The sequence below is a fragment of the Mastigoproctus giganteus genome, chromosome 13, assembly GCF_048544385.1.
Source record: "Mastigoproctus giganteus isolate SK-2022 chromosome 13, ASM4854438v1, whole genome shotgun sequence".
NCBI classification, from domain to species: domain Eukaryota; kingdom Metazoa; phylum Arthropoda; class Arachnida; order Uropygi; family Thelyphonidae; genus Mastigoproctus; species Mastigoproctus giganteus.
In genome coordinates this window covers 56,422,839-56,445,319 of record NC_143587.1, presented here as the reverse complement: position 1 = coordinate 56,445,319, position 22,481 = coordinate 56,422,839, and the positions used below count along the sequence as shown (strand labels likewise).

At 38.9% G+C, this 22,481-nt stretch overlaps 1 protein-coding gene across 1 annotated transcript in view; it reads right to left on the bottom strand.

Annotated features, from left to right (window-relative positions):
• The window catches only part of mTor (serine/threonine-protein kinase Tor), a 704,297-nt gene that overhangs the window by 630,945 nt on the left and 50,871 nt on the right, over positions 1 to 22,481 (bottom strand). Inside the window, exon 3 of the mRNA XM_090387576.1 lies at positions 8,776 to 9,011. Coding sequence (XP_090243702.1) covers positions 8,776 to 9,011 — 236 coding nt within the window. The remainder of the gene's footprint in view (positions 1 to 8,775; positions 9,012 to 22,481) is intronic.

Below are 22,481 nucleotides of genomic sequence, written 5' to 3'. Positions count from 1 at the left end.
TTACTCTGATGGTGAATTTGTCAAGGAGTGTTTAACCTCTGTTGTTAATATTTTGTATCCAGAGAAGAATGAAGAGTTCGAAGACATTAGTTTGTCCCAAAGAACAGTTACAAGATGCATTGAAGAAATTTCTGCAGATATAGAAAAAATTTTAGCAATACTGGCTTCTAAATTTGAGTCTTTTTCATTGGCTCTTTCATTCGCTTCAAAAGTTGCTTTGGCAAGAGACCAGAATGCTCGGCTACCATTTGGATAAAAAGCAAGTTTTCTGCTCTTAGCCTGTTCAAAATCTAGTTTGGACTGATTAACAATTGCTTTAAAATTGTTGCAAGCTTTGGTGTAGGCAGAAAATGAACTTGGAGATTTGGAAGAAAGCCAATTACGATATGCAACATACTTCTCTTGGACGGCCTTAGCACATTTATTGGAAAACCAAGGTTTAGATAAAGGAAGAGATTTTAAGGTGGAGTGTAGAATGAAGGATTCCATCTCTACAAGAATAATTTTACTGACACAATCTTAGCAAATGTTGATGTCAGAAGATTTTAAAAGGTATATTACTGCTTTAAAAAAAACTCATTTTGTTAACCTTATTTTATGATTTATTTCACAGTTTTTTTTTTTTTTTTTTTAATAAATTTTAGTTTGATTTTTGACAATAATATTACTATAATACTGGACAATAAGTCAAAACAAGAATAAATCAATATTTAAGGGAATTGTGTACAAAGTTTTCATTTTTATAAAAGCTTGGACATAAATGCTCATGAAAGGGTTAACCCAGCAACAGCATGGAACAATTTGACAGAAATATATTTATTGCTCACAAGTCACTGAGTTGGAATTAATAGTTGCTGTTACTTGAACCTTCTTAATTGTGCATTTAATCATGTATGTGCTACTTTCTTGTCTGTTTATACTGTTTTCACTTTGTGTAAACTAAGTGGGCCCTGAGAGGATAGGTGACATTGTTTATACTACTCCGCTGTAACGAAGCCAAGTACAATTTGCCAAGGAGTGAAACACTGCTTTTTATCACAATGGTAAATTTTCTACTACCAAAAATTTCGCAAAGATCCACGATCACCATTTTATTTATGAGGATACTACCGGGAAAAATTAAAAATGAAATCAGCATTATCATTAGTAGAGGCATACAATGCAAGAAAGCAAGCTCATGCACCATCATCCAAAAAAAAAAAAAAAACGCTCCCATTCATTTCATCCCTCCATTCCTTCCAAATACCTGTCCAGCTCAGCCTTAAATTTATTTAGGCTCTCAACTTCCATAACAAAAGATGGAAGTCTGTTCCACCAATATACTACCCGCTGGCTAAAGGCAAACTTCTGCACATCTATCCTACAACTGTCTTTCCTCAATTTCAATTTAGAGAGGAAATTTTCAATTTAGAGCAAGAGGAAGAATCCCATCAGCATTGAGCATACTCAAACCATTCAAGGCTTTATACACCTCAATCAGATCACCTCGCAGGTGCCTAGTCTCCAGACACTGTAATCTGCAAAACTTAAGCCTTTCTTCGTAAGAGCAACCCTTTGTTCCATTCACTAATCTTGTTGCCCCTCTCTGTACTCATTCCAACAGCTCTACATCCTAATTAAAATGAAGCCACCAGACCTGTATACAGTACTCAAGTGTAGCCTGACCACTGCCTTATACAAGGGGATAATCACCTCCTTATCCCTGCTAGAAAAAGTCCTGTATATCATTGACAAGACATGAGCTACTCTTGCAGACTGTCTGCAATGCTCAGAAAACTTGATATCTGCCTGCACAATTACCCCAGGTCCTTTTCATTCACTACACTCTCAGTGTGGTAGCACAGAGTTGATACGTTACTCTGGAGGTTACTGCTTCCCATATGTAGTACTTTACATTTGTCAATGTTAAACTTCATTTGCCATCTCTCAGCCAATCTGCTCAACTTTTCTAGATCCTGTTGCAGCAGCGTACTGTCACTAGTGTCCTTAACAACCCTGCCAACCTTCGTATCGTCTGCAAACTTGGACATTAAGCCTGATATACCATCATCAATACCATTTATAAATACAGAAAACAACAATGGACCCAACACCGAACCCTGAGCGACACCACTAACAACATTAGTCCACGACGAGCAGTGTCCATTGATTACCACTCTCTGTCTTCTCCCACTCAATCATCCCTTTATCCATAGCAGCAATTTGCCTCCAGTGCCATACTGTTCCAATTTGTGCAGCAGTCTTCCATGTGCAACAGTATCAAAAGCCTTTCTAAGATCCAAATATATGATATCAAAGTTATTCCTTGCATCCAGTTCCTTTGTGACCACATCATAGCATCCAATCAAATTGGTCAGGCAAGACTTTCCCTTAACAAAACCATGCTATGTCCAAGCTATAACTGAAGTCTTGTCTAGATGATCCTGTAGTGCTTCTTTTCCCAGTGCCTCCTTTAATTTTCCTGGAACAGAAGTTAAACTAACAGGTCTATAATTACCTGTGTTGCCCTTTCATCCTCCTCTGTGTGATTTTTTTTTTTTTTTTTTATGTAAACCCCAAACACGAGAGGTGTGAGAACCTATAGTACTCAGTACCGTGCTTGGGTTGGAGATTGAGAAGACGAAAGAAGATATTTGTTGACATTGGACTTGAACTTCTGTAGATTGTAATTTTCAGGAAATACATATGAAGGAAGGTTGTTCCAGAAAACGGCAGTTGAATGAAAAAATGAGGAAGATGAAAAGTTGGTTCTGTGAGTTTGAAGTTGGAAAGTAATTGGATGTTGGCTGGTGGCGGAATGTGTTCGGACTGTTTTGAAAGAGAGAGCAGGAATTTTAGAAGCTAATTCAGAAGAACAGTGCCCATGGAAGTATCTGTAGAAGCGGCATGCAGCAGAAACAGTATGTCTATGAGACAGCGAGTGCAGAGACTCTGTTAGAAACGAGTCATTAATTAACCTAACTCTCCTCTTCTGAATGGAATCAAGAAGCCTGAGAGAGGTTTTGAGAGCACCACCCCAGCTGTGGGAACAATATTCCATGGTAGGGCAGATTTGCGATTTATACAGAATGAGCAGCTGTTTGGAAGAAAAGTAACGCCGAGAGCGAAAGAGAAAACCAAGTTTTTTAGATGCAGAAGAAGCAATATTTGTAATGTGCTTGTGCCAAGAGAGATTAGAAGTCAAGGTAATCCCCAAAAGAGATATATCATTTTGCCTAGAAATTGGAGTGTCACTAAAGATAAGCATAGGAGCAGAAGAATCCTTTTTGCGAGATATAAGACAAGACCGAGTTTTAGAAGGCTTGAAATCAACTAAGTTGTCTTTGCCACACTTTGCCACACAAAATTACCTGGAGAATTATCAAAAGATTGGCATTTAAGGAATTGGTAGCAGATTTTCGAGAAGTTGAAGCTGATTGAACATGGCAAGTTTTCTCAAAATGGAAAGTAGAATGCAATGTGCTATCATCGGCAAAACTATGGATAGGATTTCCAGTCAATGGAATAAGGTCATTAATTTACAAGAGGAAAAGAGTGGGAGAAAGAACTGAACCATGGGGGACACCGGCATTAGTGGAGAAGTTAAAAGACAGAGAGCCATCTACCACCACCCTCGGTGAGCGATCAGAGAGAAAACTGGATAACCAATTACTAAAAACAGTTGGCAAACCATAAGATGGAAGCTTGTTTAGAAGACCTTTATGCCAAACACGAAACACAACAAAGCCTTTGAGATGTCAAGAGCAACTACTTGTGTTTTACCGAAACTTTCCACTGAATTAGTCCATAAATGGGTAACATAAGCCAGGATATCACCAGTGGACTAACACTGACGGAATCCATATTGACGATCGTTGATCAGACGGAAGGTTTCTAGGTAGTTTAAAACTTGAGGGTTAATTGATTTCTCCATTACTTTAGAAAGAGTAGAATTGCAATGGGACGATAATTGGATGGGAGGGATTTGTAACCCTTTTTAGGAACTGGCTGGATATGAGCAAATTTCCAAGCAGAAGGAAAAACACCTTTGGAATAAGAAAGTGAAAAAAGGCGGCAAAGAATAGGAGTAAGTTCAGGAGCACAGGTTTTGAGAACAAGTGGAGAAATACCATCGGGACCTGGAGCTTTCTTAGCATCAAGATTCGTCAAAATCCTTCTGATATCCTTTTGACGGAAGACCACAGAAGGCATTGATTGGAGGGTGTTGGGAATATTGGGAGGTGTTTTACGAAGATCGTTAATGCATGAGTTGAAAGAAAAATGGGATGCTAGCAGGTCAGCTTTATCCTTGGCTGAAGTGACAACAGAGCCATCTGGTTTGGACAGAGGTGGGAGCAGAGATGGGCAAAAGTTGCGGCCAATGGCTTTGGCAAGAGACCAGAATGCTTGGCTACCATTAGGGCAAGAAGCACGTTTTCTACTCTTAGACTGTTCAAACTCTAGTTTGGACTGGTTAATAACTGCTTCACAATTGTTGCGAGCTTTGGTGTAGGCAGAAAATATAACTGAAGGATTAGAAAGAAGCCAATTACGATATGCAACATTCTTCTCTTGAACAGCCTTAGCACATTTATTGGAAAACCAAGGTTTAGATAAAGGATGAGATTTTAAAGTGGAGTGTGGGATAAAGGATTCCATTCCTGCAAGAATAATTTCACTGACATGATCTGAGCAAACGTTGACATCAGAACTTTTGAAACAGTAATCCGACCAAGGAAAAGAAGTCTCACAGGTCATCCCATTTTGTATTCTTGTAATGCCAAACAACATGAGGTTGGGAATAGCCATGAGATAAAGGTTCCATTGGAGAAGAGACAATCACCAAGTTATGATCTGACGTGCCTAAAGGACCTCTCACTTCGGCCATGTACTTAGAAGGGTTGTTTGTGAGAAAAAGATCAAGTGTATTGGCTGTATGATTAGGATTGTCCGGTATTCTTGTAAGTAAATGAACAATCTGTGCAAGATCATTAGTAATTGCAAAAGCCTCAGCATCTTGACCGACTGGGTCGGTGTGACTAGAAAACGGAAGCCAGCTGGAGTTGTGAACATTAAAATCACCAAGGAAAATTACCTCGCTGTTAGGAAAGTTGGACTGGAGAAAGTCAAGTTGCAAAGAGAGGAAGTCAAAGAGCTCCAAGTGATTAGTGGAGTTGAGAGAACGGTAGAAACAACAGATGAATTTGACAAAACAAGGTAGAGAGATTTTAAACCAGAGAAGATCAAAAAGAGGAGATTCCAAATTGCCAAGTCTCTGAAAGGGAATATCAGAAGGGACATATGCACAAGTCCCACCTTTGAGGAGAAAAGAATCATACAGCGAATAATTTGGGCATCAGAGATGAGCAGTAGTTGAATCAACCGATAACTGAGATTCTGTTATCGATTAATTCAGATCCTTGACATAACGTGGCCTCGACAATGCCCCCCCCATGCACACTACTCGAACTCCCTCCAGTCACTATCTGGCAGAGTAGAGGTAGCAAGATTATACACTAGCTGATCCGGAAGCCTCCTAGAGAGTTACCAATAGGTTCGGTTCGGTGTACTAACCAGCGGCCGGCCTGCGAACACTGTTTTAGAGCTGTACCCTCGAAATGTAAGGAATATTGGATCTCACCACGATGTTCATCATAACCTCAAAAGTCATTAATCATACTGCATGAGGGAAGAGATGGGGAAGGGTTGACCGGAACTTAGCTCTAGAGACTAAACATGGGTTCCACCACTTCAAGCCTCCAATAAGCAAAGTGGAGGTATTGCACAGGTTGATGAGAGTACCACCTAGTACTGCCTGGTAACATAGAGGGGGGGGGACTTTCCTCCATGTAGTGTGTGCGCCACACCTCAATACCTGCTTACGTTGGTTCACACCTGGATGGTCACCCCCATGTACTTGTGCATGGAGGTTATACCCAGGATTACTAACAGTCCCATCATCGTGAAGGTGCAAGCAGAAGATGTCACAGACCGTCCGGACTTCGCCAAAATTGGGTCCACTTGACTTGATTGTTACCCGAATATCAGTTCCATCAGTATTTTAGACTCACAGGTAGCAAGTACAGCTTGTCTGGCATATCTGAGAGAATGTCTGTGACAACCTCAAGGACAAATTCCTGTGACAACCAAGAAATTGGGGTCACATTTGCACATCCCCAGTCCATGGTACCTCCTCTGAGTCCAAAGAAGCTCTCATAATTATGGCTAAGGGTTTGCTTACTTCCTTTGCTGCCTCCTTTAATATAACTGGACAGATCCCATTCGCGTGGATGCCTTTTTTTATGTTTATCTTCAACAATTTCTCCTCTACTTTCCTCTCAGTTATTACAAAATCATCTAGCTCACTGCCAGAGTTCAATTCACCTCTGACATTCCCCTTTACCCTTGATGGTAGTTACCTCTTTTGAGTAAATCCCACTTGAGCACACTGTGATCACTGCCACCTAGTGGTTCCTTTATCTGCAGATTCTTAATGCATGAAGAATCACTACTGATAATCAGATCAAGAGTATTACTCCTTCTAGTTGCCTCCCGAACATGCTGATGAAGAAAACAATAATCCAATAAATCCACAAAAGCCTTGCTAATGTGTAAGTGACCAACACACAAATTCCAGTCAATGGAAAATTAAAATCCCCCATTATAAGACTCTTTGATTTACTGACCCACTCTATTTCCCTGTACAGTTTTTATTATACTCATCAGAGTCATTAGGCCTATAGCACATTCCTACTCTCAATTTTGATCTCCCAATGCTTAAGTCACAACTATTGAGGAGCTCACAAACATAAGAACATACCATGGTCAGACTACGCCTTGAGTACTGTATACAGGTCTGGAGGTCTCATTTTAAGAAGGATGTAGAGCTGCTGGAATGAGTACAGAGGCCAACCGGGTTAGCCAGGTGGGTAAAGTGCCTGCCTGGCAACCCAAAGTTCGCAGGTTCGAATCCTGCCTCAGGCTTGGATCAGAGTAAAATGCAAAACCTTTGGGAGGTGCATTATGGCCACAGAAGCCGATGCGCCAACAACTAACAAAAAAAAAAAACAAATACAGAGAAGGGCAACAAGATTAGTTAATAGAACAAAGGGTTGCTCTTACAAAGAAAGGCTTCAGTTTTGCAAATTGCAGTGTCTGGAGACTAGGCACCTGCGAGGTGATCTGATTGAGGTGTATAAAGCCTTGAATGGTTTGAGCATGCTCAATGCTGATGGGATTCTTCCTCTTGCTCAGAATAATCACCTGAGAGGGCATAAATTCAAATTGAGGAAAGACAGTTGTAGAATAGATGTGCAGAAGTCTGTCTTTAGTCAGCGGGTAGTTGACTGCTGGAACAAACTTCCATCTGTCATTGTAGAAGTTGATAGCTTAAACAAATTCAAGGCAGAACTAGACAAACATTTGGAGCAAGTGGATGGGTGAACTGAGAAAGGGTTTTTTTTGGCTGATGCTATATAAGCTTGCTTTCTTGCATCATGTGCCTTTACTAATGCTAATGCTCAAAATCTCCACTAGTGCTTGAATAATAGCCAAGGCTCTTTCTTGAGTTATGTCACTCTTCTTCCCACTGCTTTCACCTTGTTTTCTATGAAATCATCAAAACTGTCTCCTTCTAAACCATGTGCGAAACACAATCCTCCACAACCTCATCTTCTACTAATGAGATGCTTTTCATATCTTTTGCTGCATCAGGAAACAGCTTCCTCCAACTTACATTCCAAGTCAGTGGTTTGATTTCATCAAGAGATTCCTTTATATATATTATGCAGTCAGCAATGAACCTTTTAAAGCAATCTCCATCCAGTCATACAGGTGTGACAACTTAAATGTTCTGATGTGGTTGATTCAATGACAGCATAAATGTCTCTTCTACACATATGCAATATAACTATGCAGAGACAAGAATACACATATGCAATATAACTATGCAGAGACAAGAGTACACATATGCTGGGAATGCAACACATTTCCTTTGCAAGCATATCAGTAAATAAACAAAACTGCAAAAGTTAAGTGGGTATATTGTACAAAGAGAAAAAACATTCCCAAGAGTAATCAATACCATGTATATTAAATTATGAATACTGAAGGTTTACTGTATTCACTATTCAGTAATAATATTAGTTTACACACTGTAAACAAAAGCTCAGGTGGTGTTACAGCATATCAGTAATATTAGTAACTTCTGTAGTTGGTAGAAAAACGTTTTCTTTTCATTTACCCACAAAATAACATACAATCCTATAAAATATATAAAGTTCCCAATGATGGATTCACATAGTGGTAGCCTATTGGCATATAGGGGAAACCCTGGAGACGTCAATTAAAACAAACAAGTGCTAGCCTAACGGTAGATCACCTTGCTTTAAACAAATTATTTTAAAAAAAAAACTTTCAGAAATAAAATACATCTGAAACTTAACACTGCTGGCCACATGAATAAAGCTGAAAAGAAAAGAAATTAATGCAAATATAAAACATTAACATTTAATCTCTGTATGTATCTGAGTGGTTGATATTCGAAAATATTTTTCCCGGTGGGAAATTGCTGCATCCTGGATGCAGATCATCATCAACACTTCTCTTACAGAACAAATCTCCATGGTTAAACAATGAACTTATTATGAAACTTATCACACAAAAATCAAAAATATTTAAAAGATTTGTTTGTTTCTTTCTTTTCACAAGAGTGTATATAATTGAAACTATGACAATTTAAATTAAGATAAATGGAACAACTCATAGGAATGTATCATAAAAAAAAATTATGCTTACAGCTGCATGCCTTTTTCCTTCATTTCGATCACCACCAAGCCACTCAAAAGCTCTTTTCACTTCAAATTCAACATACTCTGCAGTAAATGAACCACCAGAAAGAGCAAGTTTGCCAACAGCAAAAGCTGCTAGTTCCATAACTCCTGTGTCAGGAGAAGGCAACAGGTTTCGCAAGTAGTTGGCAAAGCGACTAGTACGTGTACTTGTGTTCCCCACATCTACTCCAATCAGGTTTACTGGGTGAAAAAAAAAAATAGAAAATTATTCTGGAGTATTTTGAATTAAAAATCACAATTCAATAAATAATAAAAAAGTTATAGAAAAGATGGGAAGGAAAAATAAAATCAAAATACGCATATAAAATTATAATAAATGTTTTAGCACACTGTGGAAAACACATGTGTATGCTTATTTAAGAATATGTAAATGACCAAAATCACTCTACTCCAAAGTGAAATAGATACATATATTTAGTGCTGTTGTGTGTAAAAGTGTAACTAGGTGTAAAAGTGTAAATATATAAACAAATTGCAAAAATAAAATATTTTTTTTCATTTCACAGAGCAGTATTTTTACTCATTTATATATTGTTAAATAAATATTTCTTAGCTTTCACCTTGGTATATGTAGAAGAGGAGCATAGGCAAGTAGAGTTCTAAATACCTCAGACAGACACTGTTGGATAAAAAGAGATCCATGGATTACAGTTCTAAAATGGAAAGTAAGAAAAACATAACCAAGTTTCACATGTGGTTAATCATTTTTGCACTGTGATATGTGGCAGTGATTCAGCACATCACTTCAGCTACTGGTACATCGAAGACCATAATTTCAAATGAGTAATGTATGTGACTTATCGACACAGACTTTTGAAGTGATGTGTAATACCTGGAAAACAAAAAAAAAAAAAAAAAACACCTAAATTGAGACCATCAGGAAGATACCAAAAGTTCCAGTAATAAATTGTAAAACATCAGCCAGTATTCTAAGAGGTAATTGGCATTCCAATGTATCATTTTACTATCTTGAAATGTTATAAGGTCCTGGAGGGGATTAGTGATATGAACAAGGGAGGTATATTCTCAATGGTAGGGAGGTATATTCTCAATCTTCCTAAAAAAGATTTTAGGAAGTAACAGAAGGCTGAATCTCATAAAGTTTACTTTCACAAAGGGTGTTGCACATCAATAGAATAAATTGCCAACCAAGGTAGAGAATTAAGTCTGATGAAGTTTTAAGCTGAACTGAATAGTTGCTTTCCAGCAGTAGAAATGTAGGAGTTATTGGGTTTTTTTTTTTTTTTTTTTTGAGATTCACAAAAAGTCCACTTCTTTGCATCATTTAGCCATTTTGGTACTAATAGTTTCTCTTCAAATTGAAGGCTTGACTTATTAAATTTGGTCACTGAGGTCCTTGAGGCTGTCACAGACATTCTCTCAGGTATGCCAAGATGGGCTTGCTACCTGGGAGTCTAACACACTGATGGAACTGATATTTGAGTGACACCCAAGTCAAGTGGACTTAATTTCAGCAAAGTTTGTTCGGTCTGTAACACCCAAATCCTCTTCTTGCACCTTCACGATGGTGGGACTGTTAGTATCCCCGGGTATAATCCCCATAGACAAGTCCTGAAATACAGCACGTAGCATACTGGAGGTGACATTCTGGTGAAGAACAATGTAAGCAGGGTAGAGGTGTGGCATCCAAGCCACACAGAGGAAGGATGGACTTCTGTGTTACCAGGCAATACTAGATGGAAGATAACTCTTATCAACTGGTGCAATACCAATACTTTGCTTACTGGAGGCTTGAAGTGGTGGAAAGCATGTTGTCTCCTGAGAAAAGCTCATGCAGTATATTGATGTCTTTTGAGGTTATGATGGACATTATGGCAAGATCCAATCTTCCTTACATTTCAAGGGTATTGCTCTAAAGCGGTGTTCACAGGCCAGCCACTAGATAATCAACTGGACCGAACCTATTGGTAAATCTCTAAGAGGCTTCCAGATCAGCTAGTTTATAACCTTGCTGCCTCTACTCTGCCAGATAATGACTGAGGGGAGTCCAAGTAGTGTGCACAAGGGGGAGCACTGTTGAGGCCACATTACATATAGGAGCTGAGTATATTTTTGCCATGTGTATGCCAGATCCAAAAATTTCATTACTTCATACATGCTGTATGAAGTAATGAAAGGGAGGTCATGCTGACCTCCCCACCTTTTCTTACGACTGACTACATCATGAATTGTCAAACTAATAGAACAAACTTACCTGCAAAAAGATCTGAATGTCCCAAACACTTCCTCGTTCATTTCACAAATATATATTGTCTCAGTTCCAATCTCAATGATGTCCATTTCCACTTACAGTCTGCCAAACCCTATGTAATTTTTTTGACAGAATCCCAGTTATCAGTTGATTGAACCACTGTTCATCTCAGTTGTTCGAATTGTTCGCCCCAGCTGGCTTCCTTTCGCTTCAAAGGTGATAGTTGTGTATATGTTGGTTCTGATATTCCAACTAAAAGAATTAGTAATTTAAAATCTCTTTTTGATCTTCCCTGGCTAAAAATCTCACTACCACATTCTATCAAATTCATCTGTTGCCTCTATCGTTCTCCCAACTGCACTAATCACTTGGAACTCTTTGACTTTTTCCAGTCCAACTTTCCTAACAGTGAGGTAATTTTCCTTGATAATTTTAATGTTTGCAACTCCAGCTGGCTTCTGTTTTATAGTCACATGAACCCAGCTGGTCAAGATGCTGAAGCTTTTCAATTACTAACAACCTCGCACAGATTGTTCATTTACTTACCAGAATACCAGTCAATCTTAACCACACAGCCAACACACTAGATCTTTTTCTCACAAACAACCATTCTAAGTAATTACCATTTCAGAGACTGCTGGGAGTCATTGCAGTGCAAGTAAACACATGGGTTGTGTTAGGGTAGCTAAGAATAGGAACAGGTGTATATATACTTGCATGTACACCAGTGTTAGAAGTTTTGTAAATAAATTTGATGAATTTGAGGTGTTGGTCAAAACATCAAAGGCAGATATTGTTGGGATATCAGAGACGTGGTGTCACACAGATATAAGGAATGCAGAATTGGAATCTGGGGAGTATAATGTGTACAGGAAGGATAGAAAGGATAGGAAGGGAGGAGGGGTTATGCTATTAGTTAAGAAACACACAAAATCCAAGGAAGTGCAGCTAGTTGACATCACTGGACAGTAAAGAGTCGAGTCAGTTTGGTGTGACATAAACACTGGGAGATCAAAACTGAGAGTAGGAGTGTGTTATAGGCCTAATGATTCTAATGAGTACAGGAATACCTTGCATAGCACGGTTTCGAACAGCGCGGGTTTCGCTATAGCACAGTTTACAAATTGAAAAAAAATTAACTGCATTACGCACCAATACATTTGATATGTATGTATGTATGTATTATAATGCCAGCTTGTAGGCCAATGCATTATGGATTCAAGGCCATTCTGATTTGTCAAAACTCCCATTAAAAAAAAGAACTCTGCTAGCATTCATACATTAGATAACACTCTAGATTCTGATCGGTGAGGTCGGCGATTGTGCATAAGCTGTACAAATATTTTTCGCGGTGTACTTTTTTTAAAGATTATTTTTTAAAAACATTACACCTTTATACGCAAATATGAGTGGAAAGAAGAAATGTAATGGCGCTGAGTGTTCTTCTGTTTGTTTGTTATTTGGTTTTTAGGAGCATTAGCAACTAAGGCCATATTGCTCCAGGATATGCGGTGGTCATTCCCTGACCTTTCCGCATCCTCCGTATTTGGTGCTGATGGGCTCGAACCCCGGTCTAATCAAGAAGCGTATGCTATGCACTGCTACTCCTTCCCACCTGGCTACGGAGGTGCCAAGAGTGTTCTTCTAGATCAAACATCAAACGAGGTATGAAAGTAAGGCAGGTGTTGCAAAATGACATTCGATGTTATAAAGAGATGTATGCAGATAAAAAGAAGGAAAAAACTGTGAAAACTAAGCTCATCAGTTATTTTTCAAAATAAAATTACTGTACATACTTCACTTATATTCTTTTGGTATGTACATACTGCAATAAAATCACTTACTGTACTTACTAGTATTTTTTTCATTTTTACTAGTATTTTTTTCATTTTTACTAGTATTTTTTTCATTTTTATTAGTATTTTTTTCATTTTAGTTTGTTTCTTTTTATTTTAAGAACTTCATGTGCATCAATTTATAGTAAACAAACACCTATATATTTTTGCAACTCGACCCATATAATCAAATTGTCGGGACGCATTACATTAAAATACATACTAATAATACCTCGATCAGTGCGGTTTCACATAGTGCGGTATTTTTTTGGTACGAATTAACCACGCTGTGGGAGGTATTCCTGTATAATAAAAAACTGTACAGGGAAATAGAGTGGGCCAGTAAATCAGAAAATGGAGGATTTTAATTTCCCGGATATTGACTGGAATTTGTGGGTCGGCCACTCACACACTACAATGCTTTTGTGGATTTATTGGATGATTGTTTTCTACATCATAATTTTCGGGAGGCAACTAGAGGGAGTAATACCATTGATCTGATTATCAGCAGTGATTCTTCATGCATTAAGAATCTGCAGATAACAAACCACTTGGTGGCAGTGTTCACAGTGTGCTGAAGTGGGATTTACTCAAAGAGGTAACTACCATCAGGGATAAAGGGAAGGGTTTTTGCTTTTGTAAAGGTGACTACGGCAGTCTGAGACAGTATTTAAATTCTATATGGTGGGACCAACTGATGATGTTACCAACAAATTCAAATTCAAAATGGGAAGCATTCAAAGAATTAATCTTGGAAGTTACTAGGCTTTACATTCCAACTAAGAAATACTGTTTAAGGTTTAGGCCTAAATGGATGTCAGATGAACTAATGAGCCATGCAGCAGAGAAGAAAAATGCATGGGATACATATAAATTAATGGGTGACGTGGAAGCCTATGATAGATATAAGCTGGTCTGTAACCAAGTCACAAAGAAGATTAGGCAGGCAAAGGTAGATTATGAGAAATCTTTGGAAAAGGATGAAAAGAAAAACAGCAGAGTTCTTTACCTATGTAAACTCTAGAAAGAAAGGGTTGAATCAGATTGGTCCATTGGATATTGATGGTTCAACTGTTGATGATTCTGCTCAGGTGGCTAACAAACTAAATGAGTATTTTACATCTACATTCACATGAGGGGTTATTCAGGAAATGGAATGCCACAGGTGAATTAAACTTTGGCAGTGAGCTAGATGATTTTGTAATACAAATGTAACTGAGAGGTGAAATGAGAGGAAAGTGGAGGAGAAATTGTTGAAGATAAATATAAAAAAGGCACCTGGGATGGATGGGATCTATCCAGTTATATTAAAGGAGGCAGCAAAGGAAGTAAGCAAACCCTTAGCCATAATTACGAGAGCTTCCTTGGACTCAGGGGAGGTATCCATGGACTGGAGATGTGCAAATGTGACCCCAATTCACCATGGAGGATCAAAGGACGACACAAGTAATTATAGACCTATTAGTTTAACTTCTGTTCCAGGGAAATTAATGGAGGCACTGGTAAAAGAAGCACTGCAGGATCATCTAGACAAGATTCAGTTATAGCTCGGACACAGCATGGTTTTGTTAAGGGAAAGTCTTGTCTGACTAATTTGATTGGATACTATGATGTGGTCACAAAGGAACTGGATGCAAGGAATAACTTTGATATCATATATTTGGATCTCAGAAAGGTTTTTGATACTGTTGCACATGGAAGACTGCTGCACACATTGGAACAGTATGGCACTGGAGGCAAATTGCTGCTATGGATAAAGGGATGATTGAGTGGGAGAAGACTCACATCTGGTGAGTATGGGCTTGGCACACCCAGGGTCCTGAGCTGGATATCATCATTCTTCTCCTTCTTGGTGATTTCCTTCTACTTTCTCTCTCTCTCTCTCTCTCTCTCTCTCTCTCAGGGTAATTGAGATTTTTTTTTTTTTTTGCTCGGTGCAGCATAAGCCTCAGGCTTCCTTGCACCATATAGCTAATAATAATAATAATAATACGACAGAGTGGTAATCAATGGGTAATGCTCTTTGTGGGCTAATGCTATACACGGTTCAGTGTTGGGTCCATTGTTGTTTTCTGTATTTATAAATGATACTGATGATGGTATATCAGGCTTAATGTCAAAGTAAAAGCCACCTTATGTCAAGGAGCTTGGTATATTCTTACCATATGTTGCCATATCCTGTTGTTGTTGTTGTTATTTGGTTTTTAGGAGAATTAGCAACTCAGGCCATATTGCTCCAGGATATGCGGTGGTCATTCCCTGACCTTTCCGCATCCTCCGTATTTGGTGGTCACAGGCTCGAACCCTGGTCTAATCAAGAAGCGTGTGCTGTGCACTGCTGCTGCTGCTCCTGCCCACCTGGCTATGGAGGCATCACGTCATAGCTAAAAATTTCATTACTTCATACAGCAGCATGTATCCCAACCTTTCTTACTACTGAATATACCATGAACTGTCAAATTAATAGAGTAAACGTATCTGTGAAAAGATCTAAACCTCCCAAACACTTCCTCATTCATTTCAAAAATATACGTGTTCTCCATTCTAATCTCAATGACATTACAGTCTGAGAAACACCATGTAACTCTTCTGACAGAATCTCAGTTATCCATTGATTCAATCACTGCTCATCTTGGTTGTCCGAATTACAGGTCTGATATTCTCTGTAAGACACTTAGTAATTTGGATTCCCTCTATTTGATATTCTCTGGCTGAAAATCTCTCTACCACATTCTGTCAAATTCATCTGTTGCCTCTATTATTCTCCCAACTCCACTAATCACTTGGAACTCTTTGAAACTTGACTTTTTTCAGTCCAACTTTTCTTACAGTAAGGTAATTTTCCTTGGTGATTTTAATGTTTACAATTCCAGCTGGCTTCCGTTTTCTAATCACATGGACTCAGCTGGTCGAGATGCTGAGGCTTATGCAATTAATAATGACTTCGTATGACCTGTTCATTTTTTTTTTTTTTTTTTTTTTTTTTTTTTAGGTAAACCCCAAACACGAGAAGTATTAGAACCTATAGTACTTAGTACCGTGTTTGGGTTGGAGGTTGAGAAGACGAAAGAAGATATTTGTTGACATTGGACTTAAACTTCTGTAGACTGTAATTTTCAGGAAATACATATGAAGGAAGGATGTTCCAGAAAACGGCATCTGAATGAATAAACGAGGAAGATGAAAAGTTGGTTCTGTGAGGTTGGACAGTAAATGGATGTTGGCTGGTGGGAGCACGTGTTCGGACTATTTTGAAAGAGAGAGCAGGAATTATAGAAGCTAATTCAGAAGAACAGTGCCCATGGAAGAATCTGTAGAAGAGGCACGCAGCAGAAACAGTACGTCTATGAGAGAGCGAGTGGAGAGACTCTGTTAGAGATGAATCATTAATTAACCTAACTGCCCTCTTCTGAATGGAATCAAGAAACCTGAGAGAGGTTTTTGGGGCCCCACCCCAGATGTGGGAACAATATTCCATGGCAGGGCGGATTTGCGATTTATACAGAGTAAGCAGCTGTTTGTAAGAAAAGTAACGCCAATAGCGAAAGAGAAAACCAAGTTTTTTAGATGCAGAAGAAGCAATATTTGTAATGTGCTTGTGCCAAGAGAGATTAAAAGTCAGGGTAATCCCCAAAAGAGATATATCATTTTGCCTAGAAATCGGAGTGTCACTAAAGATAAGCATAGGGGCAGAAGAACCCTTTTTGCGAGATATAAGACAAGACTGAGTTTTAGAAGGGTTCAAATCAACTAAGTTGTCTTTGCCACACTGGAGAATTACCTGAAGATTGGCATTTAAGGAATTGGTAGCAGATTTTCAAGAAGTTGAAGCCAATTGAGCAGGGCAAGTTTTCTCAAAATGGAAAGTAGAATGCAATGTGCTATCATCGGCAAAACTATGGATAGGATTTCCAGTCAATGGAATAAGGTCATTAATTTACAAGAGGAAAAGAGTGGGAGAAAGAACTGAACCATGGGGGACTTCGGCATTAGTGGAGAAGTTAGAAGACAGAGAGCCATCTACCATCACCCTCAGTGAGTGATCATTGAGAAAACTGAATAACCAATTACTAAAAACATTTGGCAGACCATAAGATGGAAGCTTGTTTAGAAGACCTTTACGCCAAACACGATCGAAAGCCTTGAGATGTCAAGAGCAACTACTTGTGTTTCACTGAACTTTTCCATTGAATTAGTCCATAAATGGGTAACATCAGCTAGAATACTAGTGGACTGACACTGACGGAATCCATACTGGCGATCGTTGATCAGACGGAAGGTTTCTAGGTTAATTGATTTCTCCATTACTTTAGAAAGAGTAGAAGTAATTGCAATGGGACGATAATTGGATGGGAGGGATTTGTCACCCTTTTTAGGAACTGGCTGGAAATGAGCAAATTTCCAAGCAGAAGGAAAAACACCTTTGGAATAAGAAAGTGAAAAAAGGCGGCAAAGAATAGGAGTAAGTTCAGGAGCACAGGTTTTGAGAACAAGTGGAGAAATACCATCAGGACCTGGAGCTTTCTTAGCATCAAGATTCATCAAAATCCTTCTGACATCCTTTTGACGGAAGACCACAGGAGGCATTGAATGGAGCGTGTTGGGAATGGTGTGAGGAGATTTACCAAGATCATTAATACATGTGTTGGAAGAAAAATGGGATGCTAGCAGGTCAGCTTTATCCTTGGCTGAAGTGACAACAGAGCCATCTGGTTTGGACAGAAGTGGGAGCAGAGATGGGCAAAAGTTGCAGCCAATAGCTTTGGCAAGAGACCAGAATGCTCGGCTACCATTAGGGCAAGAAGCAAGTTTTCTACTCTTAGCCTGTTCAAACTCTGGTTTGGACCGATTAACAACTGCTTTGCAATTCTTGTGAGCTTTGGTGTAGGCAGAAAATGAGGCTGAAGAATTAGAAACAAACCAATTACAATATGCAACATTCTTCTCTTGAACAGCCTTAGCACATTTATTGGAAAACCAAGGTTTAGATAAAGTATGAGATTTTAAAGTGGTGTGTGGGATAAAGGATTCCATTCCTGCAAGAATAATTTCACTGACACGATCTGAGCAAACATTGACATCAGAAGTTTTGAAACAGTAATCCGACACAGGAAAAGAAGAAAATAAATCTCGCAGGTCATCCCATTTTGCATTCCTGTAATGCCAAACAACACAAGTTTGGGAATAGCCATGAGATAAAGGCTCCATTGGAGAAGAGACAATCACCAAGTTGTGATCTGAAGTGCCTAAAGAACCTCTCACTTCGACCATGTACTTAGAAGGGTTGTTTGTGAGAAAAAGATCAAATGTGTTGGCTGTATGATTAGGATTGTCCGGTATTCTTGTAGGTAAATGAACAATCTGTGCAAGGTCATTAGTAATTGCAAAAGCCTCAGCATCTCGACCAGGTGGGTCGGTGTGACTAGAAAACAGAAGCCAGCTGGAGTTGTGAACATTAAAATCGCCAAGAAAAATTACCTCACTGTTAGGAAAGTTGGACTGGAGAAAGTCAAGTTGCAAAGAGAGGCAGTCAAAGAGCTCCAAGTGATTAGTGGAGTTGGGAGAATGGTAGAGACAACAGATGAATTTGACACAATGAGGTAGAGAGATTTTAAGCCAGAGAAGATCAAAGAGAGGAGATTCCAAATTGCCAAGTCTCTGACAGGGAATATCAGAACGGACATATGCACAAGTACTACCTTTGAGGCGAAAGGAATCATACAGCAAATATGGGCATCTGAGATGAGCAGTAGTTGAATCAACTGATAACTGTGATTCTGTCAGAAAAAGTACATGGGGTTTGGCAGACTGCAAGTGGAAATGGACATCGTTGAGATTAGAATTGAGACAACGTATATTTGTGAAATGAATTAGGAAGTCCTTAGCAGGTTCAGATCTTTTCACAGATAAGCTTACTCTATTAGTTTGACAATTCATGGTGTATTCAATAGTAAGAAAAAGTGGGTGGGACATGCTGTATGAAGTAATGAAATTTTTGGATAAAGCGTACACATGGTAAGAATATACCCAGATCCTTGGCATAATGTGACCTCAACAATGCTCCCCACAAACACAATACTCGGACTCCCTCCAGTCATTATCTGACAGAGTAGAGGTAGCAAGATTATACACTAGCTGATCCAGAAGCCTCCTAGAGAGTTACCAATAGGTTCGGTCCAGTGTACTAACTAGCAGCCGGCCTACGAACACTGTTTTAGAGCTGTACCCTCGAAATGTAAGGGATATTGAATCTCGCCAAGGTGTTCATCATAACCTCATAAGTCATCAATCACACTGCATGATGGAAGAGATAGGGAAGGGTTGACTGGAACTTAGCTCTAGAGACTAAACATGGGTTCCACCACTTCAAGCCTCCAATGAGCATAGTGGTGGTATTGCACCGATTGATGAGAGTCATCTACCACCTAGTACTGCCTGGTAACATAGTTGCAGCATTGCTCCATGTGGTGTGGGCACCACACCTTGACTCCTGCTTACGTTGGTTCACACCTGGGTGGTCACCCACCATGTACTTGTGTATGGAGGTTATACCCGGGATTACTAACAGTCCCACCATTGTGAAGGTGCAAGCAGAGGATTTGGCTGTCATAGACCGTCCGGACTTTGCCGAAATTGGGTCCACATGACTTGAGTGTCACCCAAATATCAGTTCCATCAGCGTTTTAGACTCCCAGGTAGCAAGTACAGCTTGTCTGGCATATCTGGGAGAATGTCTGTGACAACCTCAAGGACCATTTACATACCAGAATACCAACCAATCCTAACCATGCAGCCAACACACTCAATCTTTTTCTCACAAACAACCCTTCTAAGTATGTAATCCTCTAGGCCCACATTCACCAACCTTTCGGACCTCACGGACCACTAAACTCACAATTTTGAATCCCGCGGACCACCACCATGATTTTTTCCATAAAAGTAACATTCTAAATATGAAATGGTACTTACACTTGTTTTTGCACTCCAAGTTATTTGCGAAAAATTGGATATCATTAATGTTAATATAATTAATAATATAATGGCCTTATAATGATAAAAAAAGTATAATAAATAAACGCAGATATATTATGAAAAATGAAATTACATTATGAAAAATGCAAAAAAACATTTTAAATTTCATTTTATTAAAAAAAGAATTAACAGAAACAATTAATATTAACAATTATCAAATATCGAGTGCACCTCGACATAGAGGTGTATAAAGGATTAATTATAGCAAAACAATCAGTGTGACATTTGTTGCTGCTTGTTTGAAATAAGCCATTGGATTCTTGGCTCCAATGACATTACTGCAGCACGGAGAGCCGTTTGTATTTCTAGCCGACAGCGGTACTTGTTTTTAATTGCCTTAACTGATGAAAATGTCTTTTCACACATATATGTAGTTGCGAATGGAATTAAAATTTTGATGGCCTTTTCACTCAGCACTCGGTACTCACTTTTTACGGAAGCCAAAAATGAGATCTTGTTAGGGACGAGTGGAATTTACCTTTGAGACTGTCGTCGGATGATAGATCGATTAGGCTTTCTTTTTCTTTCATGTTCAAATTACTATCCTTGATTTTTGCCGAAAATGGATCTATTATCCACATATTTCCGTGTCTGGGGTCCTCTTCCTTTGGGTAATAAAGACCAAAAGAGTCAGTGAGCGACTGTAAGTGCAACCAAACAAGAGTTATTACCTGTCGGTTGACATCCTCCTGTTTCATGTAATCATCAAAATTTGGGAACATTTGAACATTTGCAGATCTTCTTCAGCCAACCGCATTTGCCACAGCAATATCTTCCTTTGAAATGCATCCATTTTGCCTCGTAGTGTGAACACGTCCGTAAGCTGTCCTTGCAAGGACGTGTTCAGCTCGTTTAACAGAGAAAAAATATCTGCCAGGTATGCAAGCTTGGCTAGCCAATCATTGTCGGACAAGAGATTATGGAACCTTGAATTATTTTGCTGCTGGAAGAATAACTTGACTTCGCGGCGAGGGTCGAACAATCGGATTAGTACTTTGCCCCTCGACAGCCATCTCACCTCAGCGTGAAAAACAACATGAGTATGTTGAGAGCCCATTTCTTCACAAAGTGCCTCAAATATTCGGGAATTGAGTGCTTTGAGGCGAATTTCTTTACAATTTTAATTAAATCAAAGAGTACTTTGTGCAGTTCTGGAGATAATCTTTTCGCCACAAGTTGCTCACGATGTATAATACAATAAGTAAACAAGATGTCTGGATGTCCAGCATCTTTCACTTTTGCAACAACTCCTGAACGATGTAGAGTCATGCTTGCGGCACTGTCTGCATATATCACAACACATTTCTTCCATTCAATACTGTGTTTCAGGAAATAACCATTAAGTGCATTGAAAATTTCAGAGCCTGTTGTTCAATCCAACAAGATTAGCAAACAGGGGAGTTCTTCCTTTAATTCTCCTTGGCAATCAAACCTCACAAAACAAAGAACTGCCTTGTTATGTCTGTTGATTTGTCAAGTTGAATTGAATAAAACGTAGAATTTTTCACAAGTGCAATCACTTGATTTTCAATATCTTCGGCCATGTCTTGCTTGTTTGCTTGTTTTTTCTCACTCAATGGGGTTATTTTATTTGAATCTAAAACCAAACAAGAAATAAGATAGTTATCAAACTCAAGCTCTTTGATGCCATTAAATATCACACTGCACAGTTAAAATAAAACTATCACTGGTCACTTACCTAAGAACTGCGAACCGCGCCATGCCCAGGCTAGGCCATCGATAAGAAATAGCTTTCTATATTTTTTTACAATAAAGGCATCGCTAATACCGGATATTGCATTGGGCCTTTTATAAACATGCAATGTAATAAGGCGAAAATTGCAAAAAAGTAGAATCAGAATATAATGAAACATTTTAATAAACACGAAAATTGCAAATATATTCAGATTACTCTGTGGACCACCAAAATTCTCTCACAGACCACTGGTTGCTGACCACTGCTCTAGGCAACTCAGATCACAACTTGGTGATGGGCTCTTCTCCAGTGGAGCCTTTCTCTCATGGCCATTCCCAACCTAGTATTGTTTGGCATTACAAGAATACCAGCCAATCCTAACCATGGGATTGGCTGGTATTCTTGCTGGTGCCAGCAGTCTTGAACAGATTACTGTTTCAAAACTTCTGATGTCAATGTTTGCTCAGATCATATTAGTGAAATTATTCTACAGAATCCTTTATTCCACACACTACCGTAAAATCTCATTCTTTATCTAAACCTTGGTTTTCCAATAAACATGCTAAGGCTGTTCAAGAAAAGACTTACATATCGTAATTGGCTTGTTTCCAAATCTTCAATTTCATTTTCTGCCTACACCAAAGCTCACAACAATTGTAAAGCAGTTATTAATCAGTCCAAACTAGAGTTTGAACAGGCTAAGAGTAGAAAACTTGCTTAATACTAGCCAAGCATTCTGGTCTCTTGCCAAAGCTATTGGCCACAACTTTTGCTCATTTCTGTTCCTACCTCTGAAAAAACTATATGGTTCTTTTGTCACTTCGACCAAAGATAAAGCTGACCTGCTAGCATCCCATTTTTCTTCCACCTCTAGT